Genomic DNA, 24,035 nt, shown 5'->3' with positions numbered 1-24,035 from the left:
AGAATAGGTGTTAAGATTTAGCAGATGGCAGACAAAACAAAATGAGGACATGCGGCGCTGCCAAATAATCTTTTCCCTACACGGCTAATGGGCAAGGCTATACAAGCCAAAATAATATACTGAAAACTCTTAAGACAGCATATGGCAGAGCGAGAAAGCAATGAACAGAGCGGAGGGATATGATTTGAGAGGGAACTAGCTGCTATCCAACTACTGAAACAAGAGGCCTTTCACCTTACTGGCTCCGCTCCAAAATTAGATATATCGATAAGGCAATTAACACTAAAAGGCCTCTGCAGATCGCCTGTCATTTATAAAGAATGAAGCCACTATTTCTGACAGGACCTTTCTCTCCTTTATGCTTTACGGGGGCAGCAAGACAGAAGGAGGACAAGATGGAAACTATAAATATACATCCCTGGTCCAATGCGCTGACAACGGAGAAAAAAAAACAGCTGGAATTGAACATCAGGAATTTTCTGCTCTCTAGTGCAAACAGGGCGGCACTTCTCCACTGTAGTAGCCTCCTTCTTTATAATTAGGTACCACCAATTCCCTTTCGTCATCCGTTATGAGTTGGAAACTGTAGTCGCGTAGCTGATATCTGTTGTGTTCTCCACATCTGAGGCATGTTTCCAGATGAAGATGAAGGACGGAGGAAGCTCATTGGAAGTATTGAGACATATCCAGAGGCTGGTCCATCCACTGGGCTCTCCTTCCCCTGATACATGTGATGAATCACCGCTGACTGCACCCACATCTCTCTCTGTCAGACAGGGGCCGACCCCAGTCTAATATACACACCCCTAGGACCCGCTCATATTTCTCCATCGTACTCCATCCGCGGCTCTCTTTTTCTCCATTCTTCACTCTCTCACCTTCGTTCTTTCCTCGACTCAAGTGCCCCCTGTTTCTTACCGCCGCCTCCTCCTCCTCCTCCTGTCCTCCTTTTTCAGAATCTTCCTTATTTGCTCCCTGCTCTTAAATCACCCTCTCTGAAATTCCCACATGACAAATAAAAGTCTCCCTTTCCCACTTCTTTACAATCCATCTTTCTTTCACCAAAACACACATTCCCCATGATAATAACACGTTAATTGTTTTCTGTTGCTTACCCTGATTGGCTGTTTGTGCCACCTCCGACCCAGTGAAGGAGTTAACTGCCATCATGCCAGCATGGACGGAGCCGCCGCCGAGGCCGGACAGCTGGTTGTGCCCCCGTGGCACCGTCGTGTAGAGCGCCTCTGCAATATCTGCTGCTCGTTTCAGAATCATCTCCTGAGGAAGAAAAAAAAAGAGCGTTGGTCATCAACAGGAGAGGAGAAGAAGAGAACATCCACCCTTGATGCTTAGTATGAAGATCTGCACTTGAGATATTTTTCATGTAAACATAGAAAGGCTAAATGTTTTGTTATCAGTGGTCACTGGGAGTGGTGGGATTGGCTCCAGTAAATCTCATTAGCGTCGTCCTCTCAGTCTTAATCCCACTTCTCCTCCACATTCTGTTCACTTCCTATTATGCTCTCCTCCCTCATTGTACATCTCCTCCTTTCCGCCCCAACACATGAGCGGATAAAAGCACTGACTTATTCCCATGTGTGTGCGGTCCCACGCCTCGCATGAAACACAGCAGGGTGCTGCGGGGCCGAAGGAGACGCCACCTTTGATGCTGCGAGTGGTCCGAACCCCACACATAATTGGAGGAAAAAGATATTGACGTTTGTGCCGGTGCGAGTGTTTACCTGGTTATTGTGAGGCATCCCGTACAAGGCCTCCACGAGGTCTGCTGCTCTCTTTAAGATCACCTCCTACAATCAAGCACACAAAGAGAGGAAGGGGATTGATCACGAGTGTGAAGGCTCAAAGAGTTCAGTCACTTTTATTACATTTCACGTCTTACATTATGCTGTGAATGCAGAACAGAGAGCGCGATGAGGAAGGAGGCAGACGGAGGAAGGGAGAGGAAGAGAAATGGGCCTGTCCCGGCACTTTGTTACCAGCCGGGCAGTTTGGGAGAGCAGAGGTAAGATACTGTTATCTGTGAATAAAACATGAGCCTATATCTCTCTATCAGTCAGCCATCTTCTACATCTTCCCCTCCCTGCTGTCAGCGGCGGATCATGAATCTACTTCACATGATCACGCATCAATCTCATTTAACACAACATATCATCAGGTTGACGGCGACACAACTCCCCTCGTCAGTGGGGACACACTCGTCTCCTGCCCCGTATTAACCCTGGTAATGATCCCAGTGAATGGCCCTGCTTCCACTTTGTGAGATAAATGTAGAGCATCATTGCTCAGGTGAAAACCGCCGAGTGGAATTTCCCACATCAAACATTTATCCTTCAGTAGTGTTTGCCGCTCATTTTCTCCCGCTTACCCTCCTTTCTCTCCTCTCCCCGTCTCTATTCTTCTCCCTGCCTGAGTGTGTGAGTGTGTGACTCCAGGCGGTCGTTATATGTGTGTGTGATGTAGACACCTACAGCCCTACGAAACCCTTTTTAAAAGTTAATGTGCCGGGGCCAGGATATATGCTGGAGGCGCGACAACCAGAAAATTGCAGCCCCCTCCCCTCCAACCTTACCCGCGTTTCTTTCTCTCCCTCCCGCTCTCTCTTCCACTCGCACACACACACACACACACACACGCTGTGCGCTATACCCTCTTGAGTGTATCCCTCGCTGTGAACAAGCCCTGGAGCATGTGTGCTCTCTGTTCCGTGACACACCGCCTTTCAATCAGACCTCATATCACACACACTCACACACACACACACACAGTCTCTTAGCCCCGCACATTGTGGAGGCTGTCGAGCACGCCCAGGACATGACGAGAGGGTCAGCAAAGCAATAAAGATTGTAGAGCGCTGTCCGAGGTGCTAAATTCACTCAATAATGGGAGCGCTGCCTCTGTGTTAACCTCCCATTACTAGCACTATCTGGGGGAGGCAGAGAGGGAGGCAGGGGGGAGGGAGGAAGGGAGGAGAGACGGAAGAGAGGGGAGACTGGTAGAGGAGGCCTGCTCGGCGTGATTGAGAGATGTAGAGGCCCTGGGAAGGTAAGTGGTTCTTTAGTATGTATGCACCGCTCCTCGCTTCCTTCTCCATGCTTTTCCTCGACGCCCCGTGCCTCCCAGGGATTGCTAGATGGGTAGATGGATGGATGGATGATGGGAGGGAGGGGAGGGGGAGAAAGGGAGGGAGGAGCAGTGGGAATGAGGGAAGTGTGAGGCATTAGGACACAAATGTATCCGCCGCTGGAGTGTAACGGTGGGGACATGTGGAACCTGTCACTTCATCTAAATTGTCTTTTGGTTTTTTCTTCACTATGAGTCTCGTAGACTTTCTCTTCGGGACTTCCTGTCTGTCTCTGCGTCTCCTCCACTAGACATCTTTCTCTTCTCCTCTCCCGTTCCCTCTATTAATCACTCTCTCGTGGTCCTGTGCCCTGTCTGTACCTATCAGCCTCTCGTTAGCAAAGGGATCTGTCCGGTAGCTAAACGCGATTAGGCAGCGCTCCAGAGTCCTTCTGATAAACAGATAAATGTGGTTAGCGCCGAGCTGCCTCCCTTGCTCTGATGCTGTAAGGGGAGACCATTTCCTGGGCGCAGGGTCTCTTCCCGTAAAGTCAGGCCCACAGAGACGTCAACAGGAAGGGGAACCTGATCCAGAGCAGAGCCTGGCCTCGTCTGGCAGGGCGGTCACTCATTAGCCGGCCCCAGACCCCCAGCTCCACCACAGCTTGCAGCTAAACACCCTGCAGTCTGACTCTTACTATTAGCCGCAGCGCAGTATGGGGCAGTTTCAGCTGGACACTGGATCATTACCACGACATACAGCCATATAGAACAGGCTTTGGCAGAAATCCCGCTCAGTGTTGGTTCATTAGGAACCCCTTGGAAAAAAAGGTGCCACTAGAACAGACTACGTTATATTCCCAATCAATTAAGTCTCCATTACAAACAGAACAACCACAGAGAGGCTTCTGCCAGAGTGACCGTGAGTGGACATTTGTATCTGGAGAAGCTGCCAGTGTGTGCCCCTCTCTTGGATGATTGAGGCCAACAGTTGAGAGAAGTGCGGTCAACAAACTGTTATTACCTCAATAAAGGCACAAATCAATAGAGCTGAAATGAACAACCGGGCCTGCCAGCTACCGCTGTTCATTTAGAAGAGCAAAGAGACACCGCGGAGCGAGGGAGGAAGAGGAGGAGAGGAGAAGAGATGGATGGATACAAAGATATTTAGAGAGATACGGGGGGTTGATAGGCTAAAGAGCAGAAACTCTCCGGGACAAGTCTCGTATCCGCCAGACATGACACGCGGCGAGGACAAGTGATTTCTCTATCTTCCTTCTGCATCTACCTGGGCTCTCCATCTCTGCCTCACGGTGACTTCCCTCCACCGAGTGTGTGTGAACAGCCACACAGAAATGCGTGTGTGCATTTCTGTGTTATGTGTGTGTGTGCTGGTTTGTGTACATGTGTGTGTGTGTGCTGGAAGTAATAAAGTCCACCCGGGGTTGACTTCGATCCACTGACCCAGCAGGAGGTAAGACCGGACAGCTATGATGGATCACCTAACCTGCTTCTGCCTCTCTCTTCCTCTCTCCCCCTCTCCCCCTCAACCTCCTTTCCTCCCTCTTTTCCCTCCCTCCATCCTTCCCTTTCCCTCTCCCACTTTGCCAGTCTAAATGACCTTATACTAGAAGGATGAATGGAGTTGCTTGTGCACTCACTACGCAGTATAAAGTGTTTGTTTGGGCAGAACATGACCGTATGATAAAATGTAATGTGTGTGTACCGCATGGTGTCATGTATAGCTTACTGTCCGCAGCACACAGTTATTCCTCTGTATGTGAGGTCACGCTGCCCTTGTGCCCACGTCTGTCCGTACATGCTATGAAACTCTAGGAGTTGTCAATATCTCTCGCTGTTACCAGTGTTACCGAGACAAATCCCTATGAAGATAATAGCACGTGGCAACCGGACACACGAGAGGAGCGGAGCAGTGTACCTTGGGTAATCTCTCTTGGTCTCCGGGGTGTCTGGGGATGACCTTCTGTAACCTCTGGAAGCCGTAGTCTATGGTGGGCTCGTTCAGCGCTGCAGAAAGAGGGAAGAGAAATACAACTTTGAATGTTTGATTCTTAATAATGACAAACACCTTCTGTTCAAACAGCATGCGAGCGCTTCAGCAGGAGGAGCGATTCTCTCTCCGACGGTAGAAGCGACTGAATTAAGCAGGTTTTCTTTCACACTTCAACATTAAACTAAAAGCGGTGGAAATGTGGGTGTTCTCTATTAAGTCTGGTGTGTGTCTTTGTTTGCCTGTGATGTAATGAATCTCTCTCTGTCGCCTGCTTTGGTGGTTAATAAAAAGACTGTCAGGAATCAGGCATCAGCGTGTGTGTGTGTGTGTGTGTGTGTGTGTGTCCTGTGGTCTTGCGTTGATCAGCGACTAATATAAGCAATTACAGAGACTGGTTCCAATATAACAAAGGCTTGATCGCTCCGGGGAACAAGCTAAACACACACACACACACACACACATAGAAGCGGTCGCATACACTCACGCACAAACACAGACACACACACACAGTCAGATCATCCAGGCAGCAGGGAGAAATCACTCTCTCGGCATGCTGTGGTCGTGCTACGGTAATTGAATATGAGAAGATTTACCATGAATATTTAAACATTAGAATAAATACAATGAAGATCTGAGGCTCGTAGTACAAACACTTCAGAGGAGGATTGTTGGATAAGTGCTCTCTCCACATAATTCATTCCTAATGTACTCTCTTTCCCTGTCTTTTACCCTCCTCCCCCCCCCCCCCCTGTGCCTCTTTGTGGGTTGCCTGGGGAGTCAATGCACAACATGGATAACAGTCTTGACTCCTTTCTCGGCTACAGCCTACACGAAGAAGCGGCTTCTGTTCGCAGTGTGTGGCTTTATCCCGTATATGTGTTTGTACGAAGTGAAAGAAAAGGAGCCGTAGTGCGTGAGGATTGTCTGTACGTGTCTGTGGCGTCCGTCTGTTTCCCCTGTGGGTCTCGCAAGCTTGGACGTTTTCCTGGGGGGTGCTGATGCCCTGCTCGCCTCACATCTGAGCAGCCAGGCTGACTAGGCGGCCCCCCGGAAGAAAAAGAAAAAAGGCCCCTAGAGGCTATGAGTACAAGCTGTCCTGCTGGACCTCTATAGTGACTTCACCACGGCTCGCTGCGAAACACACAAACCCAAAGAGAGCAAAGCAGAGGGGGAATCGGTTGTTGCTCTGTTTTGGCAACACAGACGCATTTGGACAGCTCTCCCCAGAGGAACACTCCAGTAATCCAGAAGAGTGAGAGAAAGGAAAGGTGAATAGCTCGAAGCAAAGACAAAACAGAGCGGGGGGGAGAGAAAAGAAGTGGAAGAGAGATGCCAGAGGCAGGCTCAACTTCTGAAGAATGACACGCATTACAGGCCAGCTGGTCCACTGATAAAATAAGCCAAAAACAATGAGATGATCACATGCAACAAATAAAGTATGAATTATTTCCGAGGACAAATATTTGACATTACTTCCCTATTCTCTGATCTCTCTAAAGCCTTCAGGAGGATTTGCCCTGGATTAGGCCTGCAGTCTGAGGAGGGGGTTGTTCCGACAACGTCCTCTCAGAGGCTTTTGTTTTTATGATGAATTTGTTATCAGTTCTCTCCACAATGTGCCAAATGAGCCTCGAGTGAACAATAGCATCAAACCCCTAAGTCGTACAGCGATACCCCCTATTACAAATAAAGAGACAATTCTGGTAATTGAGAGAGGAAGCGATATTGTCTCCGCTCATTTTCAAGGACCATAAACCCAGAGGAGTATGTGGGTGACAACGTGCACCGCTAACTACGTGGCTGCGTCTCTTTGGGGATTATCTCTGTGTTTTATGTTCTTATATCCTTGCTAAATATTTCAAATTTCACAACAAGAATTAGTACTGGAAGAAAAAGAAAAAACCCCTGCCTAGACTGAGCAGTGTTGTGCCGGTACACTCCAGGATTCAAAGCACACTCTCCCATACAGGTATATTTATAATCCTTAGCTGTCGCTCTCCAGAAGAGCAAATCAAAGCCAGTAAAACATAACTGCCATAAATAAATGAATAGATGAGCAACAGCCCTGGACTGGAGGGATTCACCTAGCAATCACCCACATCAGATCAGATCAATGCTCATGGAAATTTCATGAAGCCTAGAATCCACACCGCTTCATATTTCACTATAATAACCCACAGGGCCGCAGGGGGAGTGTGTATGAAGGGGTGAGGGGGGGGGGAGAAGGAGGAGGGTAGAGGTGCTGGACGTATGAGCTTTGGGTGCAGGGGGGGGGGGGGGGTACGAGGGGGGATGTTTGGGCCGCAAAGAGTAGGGGGGGGGGGGTTGAGGGATAATTGAGAGGTCAGCACGGTGGAGTCGTCCTGGAAACATGGGAGAGGAGGAGGGGGAAAATACAGTAAGTGTCCAGGAGCTGCTTCCCCTCTCCTCCTGTGTCACAACACTGTGTGTGTGTGTGTGTGTGTGTGGGGGGGGGGGGGGGGGTGAGTGGGCAGTGTACTTGCAGGGTGAGGTAATTGGCTCTGAGGCTTGATGTTAACACCTTAACAGGCCCTCAGACAGTAGGTAAGGAGCTGATCATATCACAACCTTCTGTTTCTCTCTCTCCGCTCCTTCGTCTCCCCTCTCCCTCCTTGCATCCCTCTCTCCTCCCTCCCTCCCTTCCCCTCTCTCCCCCCCCCCCCCCTTTCCCTCCCCTCCGCAGTCTCCAGTGCTCAGGTGTGATCTCATAAGCGCTGCCTTGCGATCGATGCCGCCAGTGGCAGGGGGTTCAATAGCCCTGAATTACGGCTTCATTTCTCCCCCCCCCCCCCCCCCTCACGCTCACACAGATGAGAGCTGCTCCCCCCCACACCCCCCCCCCCCCACACACACACACACATATATACAACACCCCCACCGACTACTCGCAATCCAGATCAATACCTTACAATCTAATTTTTATCCATTTTTCCATAAACCTAGAGATTGCGTTTATTTGCAGAATCCGACAAGCTAAATAAAGCATCGCTTGAACATGTCAGGGAGACTAATGCATGGCTGGAAACTCATACACAGAAAACAGATGAGTGGAGCTTTTTCCTCCTAAAGGAAGGGAGAGGCTAAGGGAAGAAGGAGAGGATGGTGGAGGAGGAGGGGAGACGCTAAGAGATTCTACAAATCAATGGAGGTGTGGATGCTACCACAAGCTCTAATTATCGGTTGAAAAAGTACATGTCGACAGTTAACAATACCTGACTACCTCACTGTGAGAATGCAGCATCTGAACATCCGAGGGGGAAAAAGTGTGCGCTTGAATTAAGACATAAGAAAACATCCCCCCCCCCCCCCCCCCCCCCCTGGTGAACGGCGCTCATTTCAGCGGGGTATAAAATAATCTTCGTTTGGAAATTCATTTACATCATCATCATGGACCAGATGCTCCTGTAATAAGAACGGAGCGCGCTAAAGAGGCAAGACAAGCCACATGGTGCAGAAAATTAATCTCAATCTCAAATAGAGGTGTGAATTTCCTCACTGTTCAGACTGTGTGCAGTAAACGTGGATGTGTGCTGCTATCTCAGCTGGCCCCCCGTCTCCAGCTGGAGACCCGGCCGTTTTAATCAACGGCAGGCCTCCACCCAAGCTCAATAAAAGACAGCATTCACAAATAGCAGCAAGACAAGTAATTGACCAGCGCGCGGTTGCACCCCACTTTTATTGCCAGATGACTGCATGCTGCATTTGTGTGTTGGTGAATGTGCTTGTTCACGTGTGTGGCTGTATCTCATCTGAATGTAGAATATGTTTGTAACAGATTTTTCGACTGATTCTGCAAATTGCACCAACATCATTATGTCCACACAATCAGCATATTACCAATTTGAAGTGCTCTTCTTGGCATAGTAATCTTCCTCAGCTGTGTGTGACAAGCATATTTAATTACATATTAATTCAAAAATAAGAACTTTACTGATCATGGGAATGCTTTCAACTGGGGCATTGTCTGTGTTTCCGCGCTGTGTCTGCAGTGTGTAGAATGACAGACAACTGACAGCCCTTCTTCCACTCCTTAAAACTCATTTGGATCTCCGAGGCGGAGAGACTTCAGCAGCATCCCGCCTGGTTTAAATTCTGCTCTTGACTTTTGTCTTTCACCTCACTTTTCCTGCTCCTCCTCGCGCCGACTGACTGATGTTTCCTACACACCTAATCTGCACTCAGCGCTGAAAAACTACCCCTAATGTTTGTGCGTGCGTGCGTGTGTGCGGATGCGTGTCGGTGCGCACGGTGCCGGCCTTAATGTGAGCCAGCAGAGCCTTTTAATATCAGCCGACGCTGTAGCGGGAGCACTAAGCAGACAAGGCTGCATACTGAGGAGGGAGGGATTGCCTTTTGAACGACAAGGGTGATTCATCAACTCCCCCAATCTATGGCCGGTATCCCTGCGTCACACACACACACACACACACACACAAACACACATCCCTATGGGCCCTGGTGGCACATATTATAACTCTATATAGCGTTGCGTAAAGAAAAGAGAGAGCACCTCTGATGAATGTCACTAAGACAGCAATCCAGTATGAGGTGATACACAACCAAACATGGAGATGCATTTGTACAGGGGAGACTTGGGAGAAGGGGGAATGGGGGGGGGGGGGGGGGGGCAATGACCTGATAATGAGAGATAGAAAGAGGGAGAAAGAGAGGGAGATTAAGGAGAGCTCTCAGCCCCAGAGGTGGGTAAGGCAGAGGGCAGGGAGAGGAACAGAAGGGGGATAAGGGGATAAAAAGACAGAGGGAAGAGCAAGAAAAAAACCACATTCTTATATTCTTATCAGTGGAGAGCTTAATTGCCTTTGATGAGTCTAATTGGAGCTTTCTGAAGTCTAATGGCAGAGGAGTCCTCAGAGACGGCAGAGGACACATTACTGTAATAGCTTCTCTCCGAACCTCCTCTGCACCAAAAGTCCCTCGCTTGTCTCCTCCGTCCTGAACTGAGGCTGAAATGTTTCCATTCAGCGCCGGCCAGTTGTGGAGTATCAATGATCCGGCAGAGAGAGGAGGGTGGAGGGTGGAGGGTGGGTAAACGTATAGATGTGTGTGTGTATGTTTGCAAAGTAGCGGTAGCAGCAGTATTGGGTATGTGTTGACTTAATTAGGTCTGTGAGCTGCTCGCTTTCCTCTCCTCAGCTGAAGTTGATTAGCAATGCCAGCTGTCCCCAATGTAATTCGCCGAGCGCACGTGTGTGTGTGTGTGTGTGTGTGATCGTGCGTGCACATGTAATATACGAGTGTATGCACGTCCGCCAGTGTTGATGTGTGTGTGCGCGCTAGCTGCCAGCTGCCACGCGGTGCTGCCAATCCTCCATGATTAGTACCCACTGGCAACTGGGCTCAAACTGGTGCCAAACAGACCCAGGAGGGCAACATGGCCCATGGTAATCCTCCATCCCTCTCTCCCATCCTTCTCCTCTCCTCCCTTTCTCACCCACCTCTCTCCACACTCTCATCAATTGCATTTGTTATGCTCCAAATGCTCAGCTCATCCTCTCATTCCAGACACCAAATGTGAGCAGGTTTTTTCATGCTAGAAGAACGCGAAATCCTAAAAAAAGGGGGAAGATAAAGGAGCAGTGGGAGAGATACAAATACCCGCTGAGGGTGCAGAGCGGGGTCTGAAGTGAAGTGTGTGAAGAGTAGAAGTGGGATCTATGCCTCGACACGGTTGACTGTGTCACCGTGAAGGTGCCAGCAGCTTGGCAAGCAGCAGCACGGTGTGTGTATCTGTGTGTGTGTGTGTTTGGCTTCCACTGGATGACCTCTTGCTACCCCTCACCTGTTGAGATTTTTCTATCCGTGGGAGCCAAAAGGCAGAGCGATAGAGAGCGCAGAGAGAGGGGGGATGAATTCATCCAAAGAAGCAAGTTTTGAATAAGTGAATGTGACAAGGGGAAAGAGAGGAGGGCTGGGAAGAGATAGGGCGTTTATGCATACGGTTCCCACATGTCTGGCACATTAAAAGGCTGTGCACACACATCTCCACACGCCGATGTACACACAGCTCTACGAGTTTGGCAGAGAGAGGGCTGTTGGACAGCTCTGGCATGGCAAAGGCTGCCTACCCATCTGCCCTCTGTCTTAGTAATGCAGTTACTTGTCAACGTGTATGTGTGCGCTTGAAATACATTCACACGTACATACAAACAAACACAGGCGGCCTTCCTCGCAGCCTTTCCTCGTAAGTACACAAACACAGAGTCATAATTATGACGCATTGGACATGGATTCTGTCCATGCCCAGTAATTAGGACACACACAAGATGCAGAGAAAATTCATGGCGGCGATGTGACGCACACGCTCGCTCTCAATTGTGATTTTGTCAAATGTTGGCAATTCCAGCCGGGGGCTTACAGCCTAAGTCTATCAGTGGTTGAGATTACAGACAGATTTATGTGATTCACAACGTCCCCGGGGACCTGTGGCCTCGCATTGGTTAATCACCGCTTCGTATTCACTCTCTCTGCCGCTCTTTTCACCGCGTGGCTATAACTCTGCACCGATACACGCTCTGATGTAACACTCGGGGTTTGCGTGCCTCGGCACTCGCTGTCAAAAATCACACTCCTCCTGGATCGCGCCTTCGACAGGGTTAAATCTCAATAATCCCTCTAATCAAAAAGGTTAAACCTCCTCCTGACCTTCGCCTGCTTCATAAAAGGAGGGCAAACACTTTTCCTCCTCTGATCAGTAAAGGCTTTTGCAGGGAATTATTGAGTCGTGTTATTCCATTTTAAATTGCTTAGCGTGCACATTTGTCTCCAGAAACGGTGTGAAGAAATTGACGGCGTGTGAGCTGCACCAGGTTACTTTGAGCAGATATTGAAAATATGCAGTCAAAACAATAAAAAAGTTATTTATGTGATTATAGCTGTTATTCACATCTAAAAGGCAGGTGGAAAATAAGAGCATCAAGGAGAAAATTGTTTGTTAAAAAAACAGCAGTTTGGAAGTTTTGGGCTACATTATCTCTGTTAATGAGTGTCATTAGTAAGTGTTAGTAAGTGCGTAGTACCTGTGTAGATGAAGCGCCCAGGTGTGCCTTTGCAGAACTGTTTGGATTTGTAGGACAGCGTGACCTCCACCACCCCGGGGATGTGTCTGGGTGGAGTTTGCACACGGATGGCATGGGGGGTGATCAGCTACGGAGAGGCAGAGAGGGCAGAAAGATTAATGCAATGAAATGTTATATCCAAACATGTGCTCGGGGGACCGTTCTGGGCCTGCCTCAGACCTTTCCCTTTGCCGCTTTTGACTCTCTTTTCTTTGTATAATCAGCCTGAAAATGATGTGTTAGCGCTGAAGCCCTCAGGTGGCCTCGTAGCCTGAGGCAATGTCACTGTGAGGCTTCGGATGGTTATCAGTGCTGACATGGACTGTGTGAGAGGGGTTCAAAAGCAGTTATCTGTGTATGAATAAAACACACCTTCCTGTGCATACATCTATTACGCGGTATAAGTAAATGTATAATATGCTCGTCTCTGCTGCCCCTGTCTCTGTGTCTGTCAGCTGAGGCTGTCGAGCTGCCGTTAGCCACATTAAAGCGCCATTGTGTCGTAAACAGGCTCACTTAGTGCGGCTGATGAGCCCATGTATGTCTGTGTGTGTGTGTGTGTATGTCTGTGTGTGTGCTGAAAGGTCTTTGAAGGAAAACGGTATTAAGACAAAACACAAATGAGACCTCACTGAGTGCTCGTTCTCTGCACGCTATAGTCAACTAGCACTCAAAGCTAGCAGCGCTCAAAAGCTATCAATGCCTGTGCCAGCAGCTATAGTGTATGTGCGTGTGTGTATGTGTGTGTTGTTATAACTATCCCTTTCATTGCTCACTTAGCTATGCTTTCATTCCACCATTGTCTGGCCCCACTCACCTCTCAGCGAGATAATATAGGAGCTTTTTATAGAATTATTCCTTTACTAAAGAGAAAGCTGTTTAGCTGCGCCGCTCGCTGACCTTCAATTTCACACATACACTACATTTACATTTTAGTCATGTGGCAGATGCTCCTTACAAAGAGATTCATACAGTACGGTGTGCACATATTCCAAGAAGGTAGATGCTAACATAATAAAAGACAGGAAGGGAGATGAGAAGAGATATGACTAAAATAATAACTGGTACAGAGAGAAATGAGAAAGCAGGCTGTTAGGACTGTTGAATATTTTTGATATGGGTTTACAGTAGAGATGCAATTAGTGATCATTGTCATTATTAATTCAGTCATTTGACCTCAAATGGATGCAATTTACACGGATGTGAAACTCAGAAATGAGGAACATTTTCACATTTGAGAAGCTAAAGCCAACTAATGTCATTTTATTTGAAATTACTTTCATATTCTGTTCATTAAGAATTCATTGATGAAGTCCTAGTTTACCACGGTTGTTCCCAACATGGTCTCAATACCCCCTTGGGATACCAAGATACTGCAGGAGAAGATCATCAAAGTGTTAGGAAAGGATATTTTTCTTACACACTATATGTATACATTTGGACTTTTTTCTTTTTTTTCTACCCATTATACCCATAAAAGGCATTCACATCAAACATAAAAGTTGTGCCTTCAACTTATGCCTGTGAGATGTGGGCTGCAAACAGGCCTATGTTTTAAGTTGGCCCCAAGCTAAAGAGATTGGGAACAGTTGGCTTTTGAAGTAGGAAAACCAATATTTGGTGGTCAGGATGCAAACATATGAAACACACACCGTTGACCAGATGGTGACTAACCTCGCTCCAGACCAGCATTGTTCCGAAGATGACCTGCAGCCCGTCGAAGAAGTTGTCCCCGATGATGATGACGGTAGCGCCCCCTGTGGTCCAGCCTTCACTGGGGCTGATGGCTTTGATGCTGGGGGTCGCTGTAAAGAGTCACAGACAACATAGATTAGATGGTAACCGACCTAATGACAGCCCATAAAGGTCTTTGCTATTGCCATAATGTACGCTCGCCTCCTCTTCTCCATCTCTCTCTCACACACACATCACCTCTCTCCTCTCTCCCAGGGGTCAGGGGCGAGCGAGGAATACTAATCAGAGTGATTATACGCACCCCGTTATTAAACATCACCCCTGCCCTGTGTGCAAGGGCTGCTGCGGTGCGCTTGTTTTATGACACGTGGCAAAGCGTGCGGGCGTGTAAATGTCAGGTGTGCTGAGTGTCTGATCAAAGGCCACGCGACCGGGGAGCGGAGCAGAGCCAACAGTCGCTCTGCCCTGTGAATACGCCGCCTTCATTAACCAAACACTTCGCCCTCGCTCAGCTGTCTGTTTTCATATATCCGTGCGGCTACTGTATCTCAGCGCCTGTGGCCGCAGAGCACGTGACCGGACGGGGTCATTTCAGCTCTGGCTCGGATATTCCTAATGCATTTTGTAAGCTTTCAATGTTTTCTCTCAAAAACATATTATTTATCGGGTACATGGAATAACAACAATAAACCGCGGTTCCAATAACTGGTATTCCATGTGCTTTTTGGCCTTATCTGTTGGTATTATGGACTTGGAGATTACTGGATGTGATTGAAGAAAAGAACAGCATTGGGAAAATACATGTTTATACAAGCTAAATCTCCTCTCCTTAACAGATATGCAGCTTGTCAGACATGCTGTAATTCTATAAAGCGGCATAATCCACTTTAGACTAGGCTGACTTTTTTCCCCCTGCAGCCTAGCATTTGCTCTTTGCCCGACTCCCTGTTCTGTTGATCCCCCTCAACAAGCTGGAATGATATTTAGCCCCTCGATACGCCTGCAGAGATCAACGTTCACCAAGCAGCAATCTGTGGCCGTAATCAGGGCCTAAGATGCCTCCTTTTCACAGCCGCTGATATTATGTGCGCTCCATGTGCATGTGTGCATGTGTGTGTGTGGATTAACCAGATGGTGGAACGTGAATCCACGTGATAGGATTATACTTTGGGGTGTTCCTCGGTGCCATCTGTTCAACTTTATGCCCCGCTCATCCATTACCGCCTGAAATGGGCCCCCAAAGTTATGTATCCTAGCACACAACCTCGAAACACACTAGAGAAAGAAAGAAAGAGTTTCTCTGTATCGTTTCATCTTTTCTTTATAGTATCATGCTCTTTTACCCTTTCCTCTCATTGTTCCTACCTCTACCCCCTTTGTCTTTTTCTTTCACTCCTCTTGTTCCTACTTCACACCGCTGATGTCAGGAGAGTAAAAAGTCAGAGGAGGAAATTCTCAAACAAATCTCTCTGACACAGGGGACATCTGTTAGAATACTGTGAGTGCTCTCCTCTCTGTGTAAGATCCATGGCTCGCTGACGTCTCCAATATGTCTGTTAGCTTTTCAAATCGTCTGTCATAGGGACAAGTGGTCCCCCTTTACCTCTGGAGAATGGTCATTAGAAAGACTTAAACATAACATTCAATCTTAATGCAATCTACTGTCGGCCATCATGTAAATCCCTTCTTAGTTTTTTGTCATTATCATCCCTGAGGTTGACTTTCCTCAAAGCAAAAAAAAAAAAATATGTTTCTCTTATTCAATGTCTGGGAAATCGAAATGAGAAAATAACTGGATTAGGGACTTGGGAATCAGTGCGGGCTCCTAAATCATGTGCACATGTCATTATGAAGTATTAAAGGTTTGGGTCTGACTGTGCATGCGGGGGTGTGTATGTGTGTGCATGGGCTTTTTTGAAAACCTGAGGGATGGGGAGTGATGGAGGGCTGGAGGATAAAAGCAGGTCTCCGAGGAAATAAAGCCAGTGTTGGCTTTAAGCAGAACAGACCTCATAAGACACATAGTGCTTATGCGAGGCAGAGTAGAAGGCCCAGAGGCAGAGACCTGGGGGGAGCAAGCCACAAGGGAGAGACGAGAGACTCACTAGCTACCACTCTCTCTTAGCCCGAGCTAGAAACCCTACAAGGGAGGAAAGTGAGAATCCGGGAGGAAGCAGGAGAGAGATAAGAAAGCAGGTTTGAGAGGGATAGAGCGCAGACAGAAGAGGGGTTGAGTGCAGAGCCAGACGAGGGGGAAGGGGTGAGGGAGGGAGGGAGGGGAGGGGAGTTGAACAAAAAGAGAAAGAAAGTGAGGAAGACAAAGAAAAGCTTGGTGTTTTGCTGCTGCTGTTAATACCGTGTTCCAGGTAGGACGGAGTCCCTTCCGAGGGGTCCAGTTTTCGGGCCCGGCGTCCGTGTTTGGAGTTGTTGTGCACGAACATGTTGTCGGACACGGCCAGGACATGACCCTCCACGCTCACCGTAGTCGACACAACCACCTGGGAAATGAAAAGATTGAAGGAAATATTAAAACTACGTTTAAACTCAGTTTTGACACTGATTTAGCGAACATAAGACACATAGACAGGAGAAGTGTTCCTGGCCACTTGGTGAATGTAGTCCTTATACTTCTGTTTTTGGCTCTTTAGCTGTGAAATACTTCAATATGTTTGTCCACCAGCTTTGGCTGTGTAGTGCTGGTCAGGTAGCGTACAGTGAGCTTTTAAATGACTGTGAGAGCTTTAAGAGTAAAGCAAAATAATAAAGTTGCGTGCCAGTAAATACAAAAAACAGGATGGTGTTAATTTTTTATGAGAATTCTATTTGCCATATTGTTATGTTGCTGCTCTCTGGATTCCTCCCTCGGAAATCCAAGAGTATTTATGTGAGAGACCCTGCTAATGCTTGAGCTGGGAGGTAATGCTTTTGCCATGTTGGATTGTTTTCCAAAAAACATGTGAAAGACAGTGGCGTGTACCTGTGCCTCACATACTGTATGCACATATGCAGTTGAGTCTCACCTGAAAACGCCTCATGTCCCGAGGGTTCCCTGCATTCTTCAGGCAGTTCTGGTTACACTTCAGGAAGAACTTGAGGAAGAACCTGCATATGTCAAGAAAAAGAGAGAAACAAATGTGTTAGTGAAAGAGAAGCTGTCTGTCACTGGAAGTACAGTATGAGCTACTTCAATAAAACACAAGGTACAAATAAAACTAATAAACCAGCAGTGGCAGACGCGGCTCATACACTGTCCCACCGTCATCCATCATTTGTTTATGACAAAGGGTGTTTGCAATGTAAAAACAGCTCGGGGATATTGAGTAAGATGCTACCTTGTATATCCATCTCCGAGCTGCTCGCCATAAACTCACCGGGGCAGACGCAGCCCCAGAACAAGAACACCCCCCCCCCCCCCCCCCCCCCCCCCCCCAGCTGAGGAGGTTATGCTGTAGCTACTATGCAGCACAGTGTTGCCATTCCTGCCTCTCTCAATCTCAGTGTGAGGGACCAAATCAACAGCACCTGCCATGCATTATTAATAGGCTGAGATGGCAAGTATGGCTACCCACATCAATACTTAATGAGGGAGGGAGGGGGGAGGGAGGGTCGGAGGAGTTAAAAGGGGGGGGGGGGGGGGAATGGGCGGGGGAATGGGCGGGGGAACCGGAGGCCTGAAAAGCAGAAAAAAAGGGGACGGCTGACAATTTTTATTCCCCAGCCCCACCCCGAGGCTTAAAGCCTGACAACTTCTTCTTTCACTGAAGAGTATGTCTAACTCTCCCTTCTGCACTGTCTGTCTCTCTGAGAAGAAAAAAAAACAATATCAAATGAACCGCGAATATAAACAGCGCCGTGTACAAATAAACAAGAACCCTCAAAAGGGGGGAAATAAAACTACAACATTTCCCGGTCCCCTCCTCCTCCTCCTCCCTTTGAGGTAGCTCAAAGAAGTGCTGACAGCTGAAACTGCTTACAATACAGATCTCCAGCAGCCAGAGAGAGAATCACTCCTTTGCTCAGCTTTTCTTTCATATGTCTTATTTTCTACCCTCTGTTCATTTGTTATGGCTAAGATTCTGCACTGGGCAGCGCGTTTGGAGCCAACTGCCTTAGATATAATCATGCACGAGCAAACGCATCACACACACACAGAGAAAAGACATGTCAAGAGAAACACAGTAAGCAGCAGCGTGCCTTGGACAATTGCTTCATCGAGAAGAGGGAAGAAAAGAAAAAGTGGAAACACAAGAGAGCAGAGAAGATAAATGGACAGACCAGAGTTCTGTCTCATTTCAAGGGCCAGCCTACTGCTGTGCACATTACAAGCATCTGATGTAACACAAGAACTCGTGAATTTATCCCTGACAACTTTTAAATGCATGACAGCTGGTTAGTGGTAGACTCTCTTCTTCAAGTGCGGAAGAAAAAGCCTCTTATGATGTGAATAACAAACTGTCTTTCTTCTTTTTTTTCTTTGTTTGTGTTCTGATTTATGATCTCTCTGGCGCAAGAGGCTAAATCTGAATGAGAGAAAGGAGAGAGGGAAAAAGAGAGAAGAGAAAGAAATGATAGAAAGATAGACAGACGGACGAGGTGGAGAGTACGTGAAATCCGAAAGAGAGAGACAGACCACCCTCCTGTATATTTTAGAAGCTGTAGGCCAATACCTCAATAATTCATGAAGCACAGAGATGGAGGCTTTTTTTTTTCCACAGCGGCTGTTGGACCCCACAGGCTGAGGGTCTCCCAACTTTCTTATCTCCTCGAGGTCAGAGAGCAGCCTCACAGACAGCTGTGGACCACATCCACTTGTCCAACATACTCCACCTAACTCTCCTGTTTTATTCATTGACTCCGCTCTCTTCCCCAACCGTCCTCCTCTGAGGTATTCACGATGGACGGATGATGGATAAGTGGCTAGAGGAAAGTCGGGGTCACCACAGTCAGAGGTGACAAAATCAGGGGGTTAAATATGAGAGTTTGGGTTGGAGAGAGGAGGCGGTGGAGGAAAAGGGGAAAGTGAGACTCTACCGAGATATTGAGTGCGAAAAAGTCAGCATGCCTCATTCGCTTAGCCATATGTCAGAGCGTCCCCTCGACCTCCTGCACGCGTGAATCATCCGATTCATTATTTACACGACTTAAGGTGTCTGGAGTCAGCTGCACGGAAACATTACAAAACTGCAGCATGTTGATTCCTCTGTGCTCTGTCATCTTCCCTGGAATCACCGCTGCACACATTTACATGGATCAACAGAGTGTGGGTGTATGGGGAGGGGGGGTGGATGAAGAGCAGTGCGTGTTGATATGCAATAGCAAAGAGATTACCATAAGGATTTATGGATAATCTGATTGACAGCTGACCAGTAAATATGAACAGATATCTGAGGATAGTCTGTAATTCCCTCGTTTGCTCAGCTCAGCTCTCCATTATTATGTTTTCCTCGCTTTTTAATCAATGAAAAAGGTGATTTTAATGTCATGTTGACTTTAAAATCCCTTTTTCAGGCGGACCCCCATAACGTTATCCAATAAATTCCTCCTTAACGACACCACCCGCTATTCCAAATGAGTCCATTTAAACAGATTTTTAAAGTTAATGAAGTCGTATGTTTTATCAATTGACATCGTGTTATAATCTCTGGAAATGTGAACATTAAAAGAATCTAAAGGAAGAATTACATGGGTTGTATTTTTTATGAGGATTCTGTATCTTAAAACACCCAATACTTACCTAAAGTGTGACTTTTTTTAAGTGGAAATGTGGACAAAGTTTTGGAACATTACATATATATCTAGTGAGATAAAATGATTAATGATCTACTTCAATTGTATCTTATGTTAAAACAAAAAGTGTTGGTAGGTCTATGGAAAATGTCGTCTTCTGCATAGGTTGTTTTGATTATTGCCCCTCTACCTTGTTTGTTTTTGAGACTCTTGCTGGTTTCAAGCTGTTTTACTGTGCAGGCTCCACAGCTACGAATATTACCACAGCAAATTGCTGCGCGGGCCCGGATTAAATGAAATAAAACCATTTCGCTCTCACGTAATTACCCCCAAATCCAGGAATGGCTGTGGAAGTGAATTTGTGTAAATAACTGCTTGGCCTCTTGAAGCCTCGTGGCGTACATTTGTAGCAGGGGGAAAAAACAACGAATAAACAAATACAGCCGGTCGCCGTAGTAATTTAATGATCTCACACTTTCATCATATCATAACGGGCATTATTTGTCACATTGGAGCAATTAAACACAAAATCACCCTCTGCATAAAAAACAAAACAAGGAAAGCAATTATAACACAACTTTTAAGTAATCCCTGTAGCATCTAAATATTATTACTGAGGTGATAAAGATTGTCTAAGCGATTAGCTAACAGCAAGGAAGCCTCCGAGGGACAATTCTGTTATATTTTCTAATAATTTTCCTACATTAGCAACAAATGAGGTAAAGAGTTGTTTTCCTTGTCAATTTCAACACAGATAACTTCTGAACCGTGCGCTTTTATCTTCCCAAGTACTTCTAGTGTATTCATCTGTTCAGCCTTTTGTTACACGTTGTGTTGTATATCTTTCTGCCTCATTTCTTTATCCTTGCCCCGCCTCTCTGTTGTTTTGTTCTGATGTCGATGCGCTGTAAAAATGGCTGTGGGTGATGCCATAACTCAGCCCTCTCCCTCTCCCTCCATCCATCTCTGCCTCACAGATCATCTCCAGAAGAAAAGCACTGTGTCTGCCTCCTAATATGCTTCATGAGGTGTGTAATTCACTGTGCTCCGGAGGGGAGCCATTTGTCTCGGGGGTTAACTAAGTGACACAACAGCACTTCCCCACGCCTGTTACCACCGTGGGACATGTTGAACTAATCTAGGCAGGTAGAGGAGTGGAAGACCCCCGCACAACGGCAATTAAACATCACCATTTGTTCAGGAAATCCATCCTGATGAAGTCAGAGGCAAGTTCAAATTAAGTGTAAATATTTGTAGGCAAATATAATGTTACAGCGGAAGAAAAATAAGTGAGAAATAGGCGACTAAAATTAAAGTGAAGTCTGGCGCTCTCAGAGAACCAAATATCTTCCTCAAGTCCTGTTTTGTGTATTTTCTTTACCTCCCCTTGTGTGTTTCACTTCTCTTTCTTTTCTCTGCAACTCTTTCCTTCGCTCTTTCCGCTATGCATCACTGACACTTCAGCCAAGAGCCTGACTGGCTTGTTTTCGTGGTGACCTGTCTCCCTGCCTGCAGTATATGTTTAAGCGTGGAGGCACGCACACACATACACACACTAATTTAGGGAGATTTATGAGGGGGGCCTTGCACCAGGAGCCATGCAGGCTGACCCCAGGGGTGTAGAGGGGCACTGGGTGGGGGAGGGGGCCTGACTCCACAGGGGGGGGGACATTAATAATCCAGAACCAGGTCTGTCTCTGGGCCTGGCCCTGAGCCTCTGACACCAGGCTGTAACCGGCTGCAGTGGCCCAGTTTACTCGTAGACACATCCAGTTCAACATGCCGTGCTAATATCAGACACCGAGACAAAGATTGACTAAAAAAACACGAAACATAAAAGAAAAACATGCCGAAACACATATTGAACACACAGAAATGTGGGTACACACACACACACACACACACACACACACACACACACACACACACACACACACACACACACACACACACACACACACACACACACACACACACATCGCTCCATTCCTTTGGAGTGCTACTCCTCAAAGTAGCAGCGAGCACCTCTATATTGCCCTCATGTCTATCTTAAGTGTCATGATTTATTCAAATAGAACATCTCACAGCGCTGAAAAATTCATTTCCAGCTCGCTTCGTGCATCGCCCCATCCTCCTCTACGTCTATCTGCTCATGTCATGTCAGCTGAATTTGCTCCGTTGTTAAATATTTCTTCGAACAAATGGACCCTGGAGGAGGGAGACGATGGGTCATGGAGGATCGGCGCTGTGCCTTTGCCGCTGAGGGACAGTCCCACTTGGGAAGGATCGCTCCTCGCTTCCCCCGGAGCCAGAGCTCCAGTCCCAGCTTGGGGACAGAAGTCCCAGAGACACTTAACCGATTGTGTTTCATCCATTTCATCCGAAAAAGGATCATTCAAAATTCAACTGAGAAATGGTGCGGGGAGCATTGAAAGACAGGCAATGGGATCTCTGCTGCTCGGAGGAATGTGGGAGTAACGAGTGCTGGGGTTGAACAACTTGTAGCCTGATAACATCGCTACCTGTGGCCTGGCTTTACACCAGAGCACCTGGGGGGGGGGGGGGGGGGCAACTAAATAAACATCTCTGCATGCGTGTATGTATCAAGGCCATGATGAATAAGAGGCTGTCTGGGTGATGGACAAGCTTGGCAGGCGGTGCTGATTGAAACACTTCCTCTGTCGGGGCCTGGCCCATTAATCTGATGGAGACAGAGACAAAGAGAGTGAGAGAGGGGGAGAAAAGCTCCAGGCCCCCAGACCACGAGAGTAATGAAGGTCCTGGTCCCTCTCACCTCAGCGCTGTCCTGCCATGCTGGGACACTCTGCTACCCTGTCCAGCCCGAGCCCTGCCCTCGTGGGACTGACCGGTGAATAATGGCCCTGTCATCAGCCCGGGTAGACGCCGCCACACAGCCGAAGGGTGTGTGTGACCGGGTGTGTGTGTGTGTGACCATGTGTGTGTGTGACCGCGTGCTTATGCCTCCGCCTGCATGCCTCCCCGCGCAGTCATTTAGCCTAACTGTTCTCCTCTCCACCTTAGTTGAAGACTGATGTATTCATATTGAATAGTGTTGATTTAAGCACATGTTAAACTTAATGCATAATGCATCGACTATATATAGCTTGATAAAGAGTATTGTGTCAACCCGGGACCAGCACCATACATTGTGGGGATGAATGTGCCGCTTGCGAAAGTTCTTTCTTTTTGTTCCATTTAAGCACCGTATTAAATCATAACTATGACTGTGACTGTGCACAGGCTCAAGGTTATGTTTCTAAATGCAGCAGGATCAGAAATCAGAAACTTAATTAGTGTGCCGTGTATGTTCCCGGGTGAAAAGTTGTCCCCTCCGATGGGTCTTGAGGGAGGAATGTGGAGCCAGAGAGTGGGAGAGACCGAGAAAAGGCAAGGACAGAGAGAGTGTGTGTGACGGAGGGAGATTGATACTGAACAGAGACGTGTGCTTTTGCTGGTGTGAGCGAGTGTATGTATGTGTGTGTGGACATGTGCACATGTGTGTTTTGGCCTTGCATCCCTCAGTGTTTATCAAACATATTACAGCTCCTTCTAGATTCCTCACCTGCACACCCCAAGCCTGCTACATATGGCCCACCAATCACAAAATAAGGAATCATGCATATATTAGCATAGCTAATGGCCTACCCTCTCCATTTAATATGCAAATTTCCTGAAACATTACTGAATGCCGTCTGTTCTAAATGAATAAATTTGAATCGCAATTAGAATAATCCTTTATAATTAATGAAAACTGTCAATTTTGGTTCATAAGTAATTTGATTAAAGTGGTGATGGGACACTTATGAAGTTCATCGGGCTGCGATGGGTGCGAACACACACTCACACGCATGCATGCAAACACACACGTTGCATGACAACCAACAGCAGGTCCAGGGCTGCAATATTGATGAAGATGATTAATAAACTTATGAAAGTGGTTGTCACACATGCCAGATCTTCCTTTTTTTTGTTTTTTTTTAACCCAACACAACTTGTTTCCACTCCTTTACCGCCGTGGCGAAACAACAGATCAATCACGCCTTTCTGCCACCTGACAGAGAGGGAAAAGTGAGGGAGTGATTGAAAAGGTTCCCTGGCCTCGTGGTGCTGTGTCAGTGGCCTGTCTGTCCGGCGGGAGACACTGATGGACTGTCGAGGCGTAGAGACACACACACACACACACAGAGTCATCACAGGGGGTTGAAACGTTTCCTTGCTGTTCCTCACAGGGGGGACGAGCACTGCTACTGTTTTATCCACGTATAATAACACATTATGAGGAGCATACAGTTGATAAAGAGTGCGGTCAGTCTGTAACCAACCTCCCGTTCTTCACCATTATCTCTCTCATGCTGTGCTATGCTGCCACTGAAGCGTATAATGGCGTCACTTAAATGAGG

The 24,035-nt window shown here is 47.3% G+C and overlaps 1 protein-coding gene across 2 annotated transcripts in view; it reads right to left on the bottom strand.

The window, feature by feature from the left end:
* The window catches only part of ebf1a (EBF transcription factor 1a), a 52,535-nt gene that overhangs the window by 6,651 nt on the left and 21,849 nt on the right, over window positions 1–24,035 (bottom strand). For both annotated transcript variants that reach the window (XM_034121335.1, XM_034121336.1), the window contains exons 7-13: window positions 16,908–16,989; window positions 16,244–16,385; window positions 13,867–13,997; window positions 12,154–12,280; window positions 5,021–5,109; window positions 1,743–1,808; window positions 1,116–1,278 (exon numbers count right to left, since the gene is read on the bottom strand). In XM_034121335.1, coding sequence (XP_033977226.1) covers window positions 1,116–1,278; window positions 1,743–1,808; window positions 5,021–5,109; window positions 12,154–12,280; window positions 13,867–13,997; window positions 16,244–16,385; window positions 16,908–16,989 — 800 coding nt within the window. The remainder of the gene's footprint in view (window positions 1–1,115; window positions 1,279–1,742; window positions 1,809–5,020; window positions 5,110–12,153; window positions 12,281–13,866; window positions 13,998–16,243; window positions 16,386–16,907; window positions 16,990–24,035) is intronic.

This window comes from Trematomus bernacchii, unplaced genomic scaffold (genome assembly GCF_902827165.1).
Source record: "Trematomus bernacchii unplaced genomic scaffold, fTreBer1.1, whole genome shotgun sequence".
In the NCBI taxonomy this organism is placed as follows: domain Eukaryota; kingdom Metazoa; phylum Chordata; class Actinopteri; order Perciformes; family Nototheniidae; genus Trematomus; species Trematomus bernacchii.
This window is presented reverse-complemented; position numbering and strand designations above follow the sequence as displayed.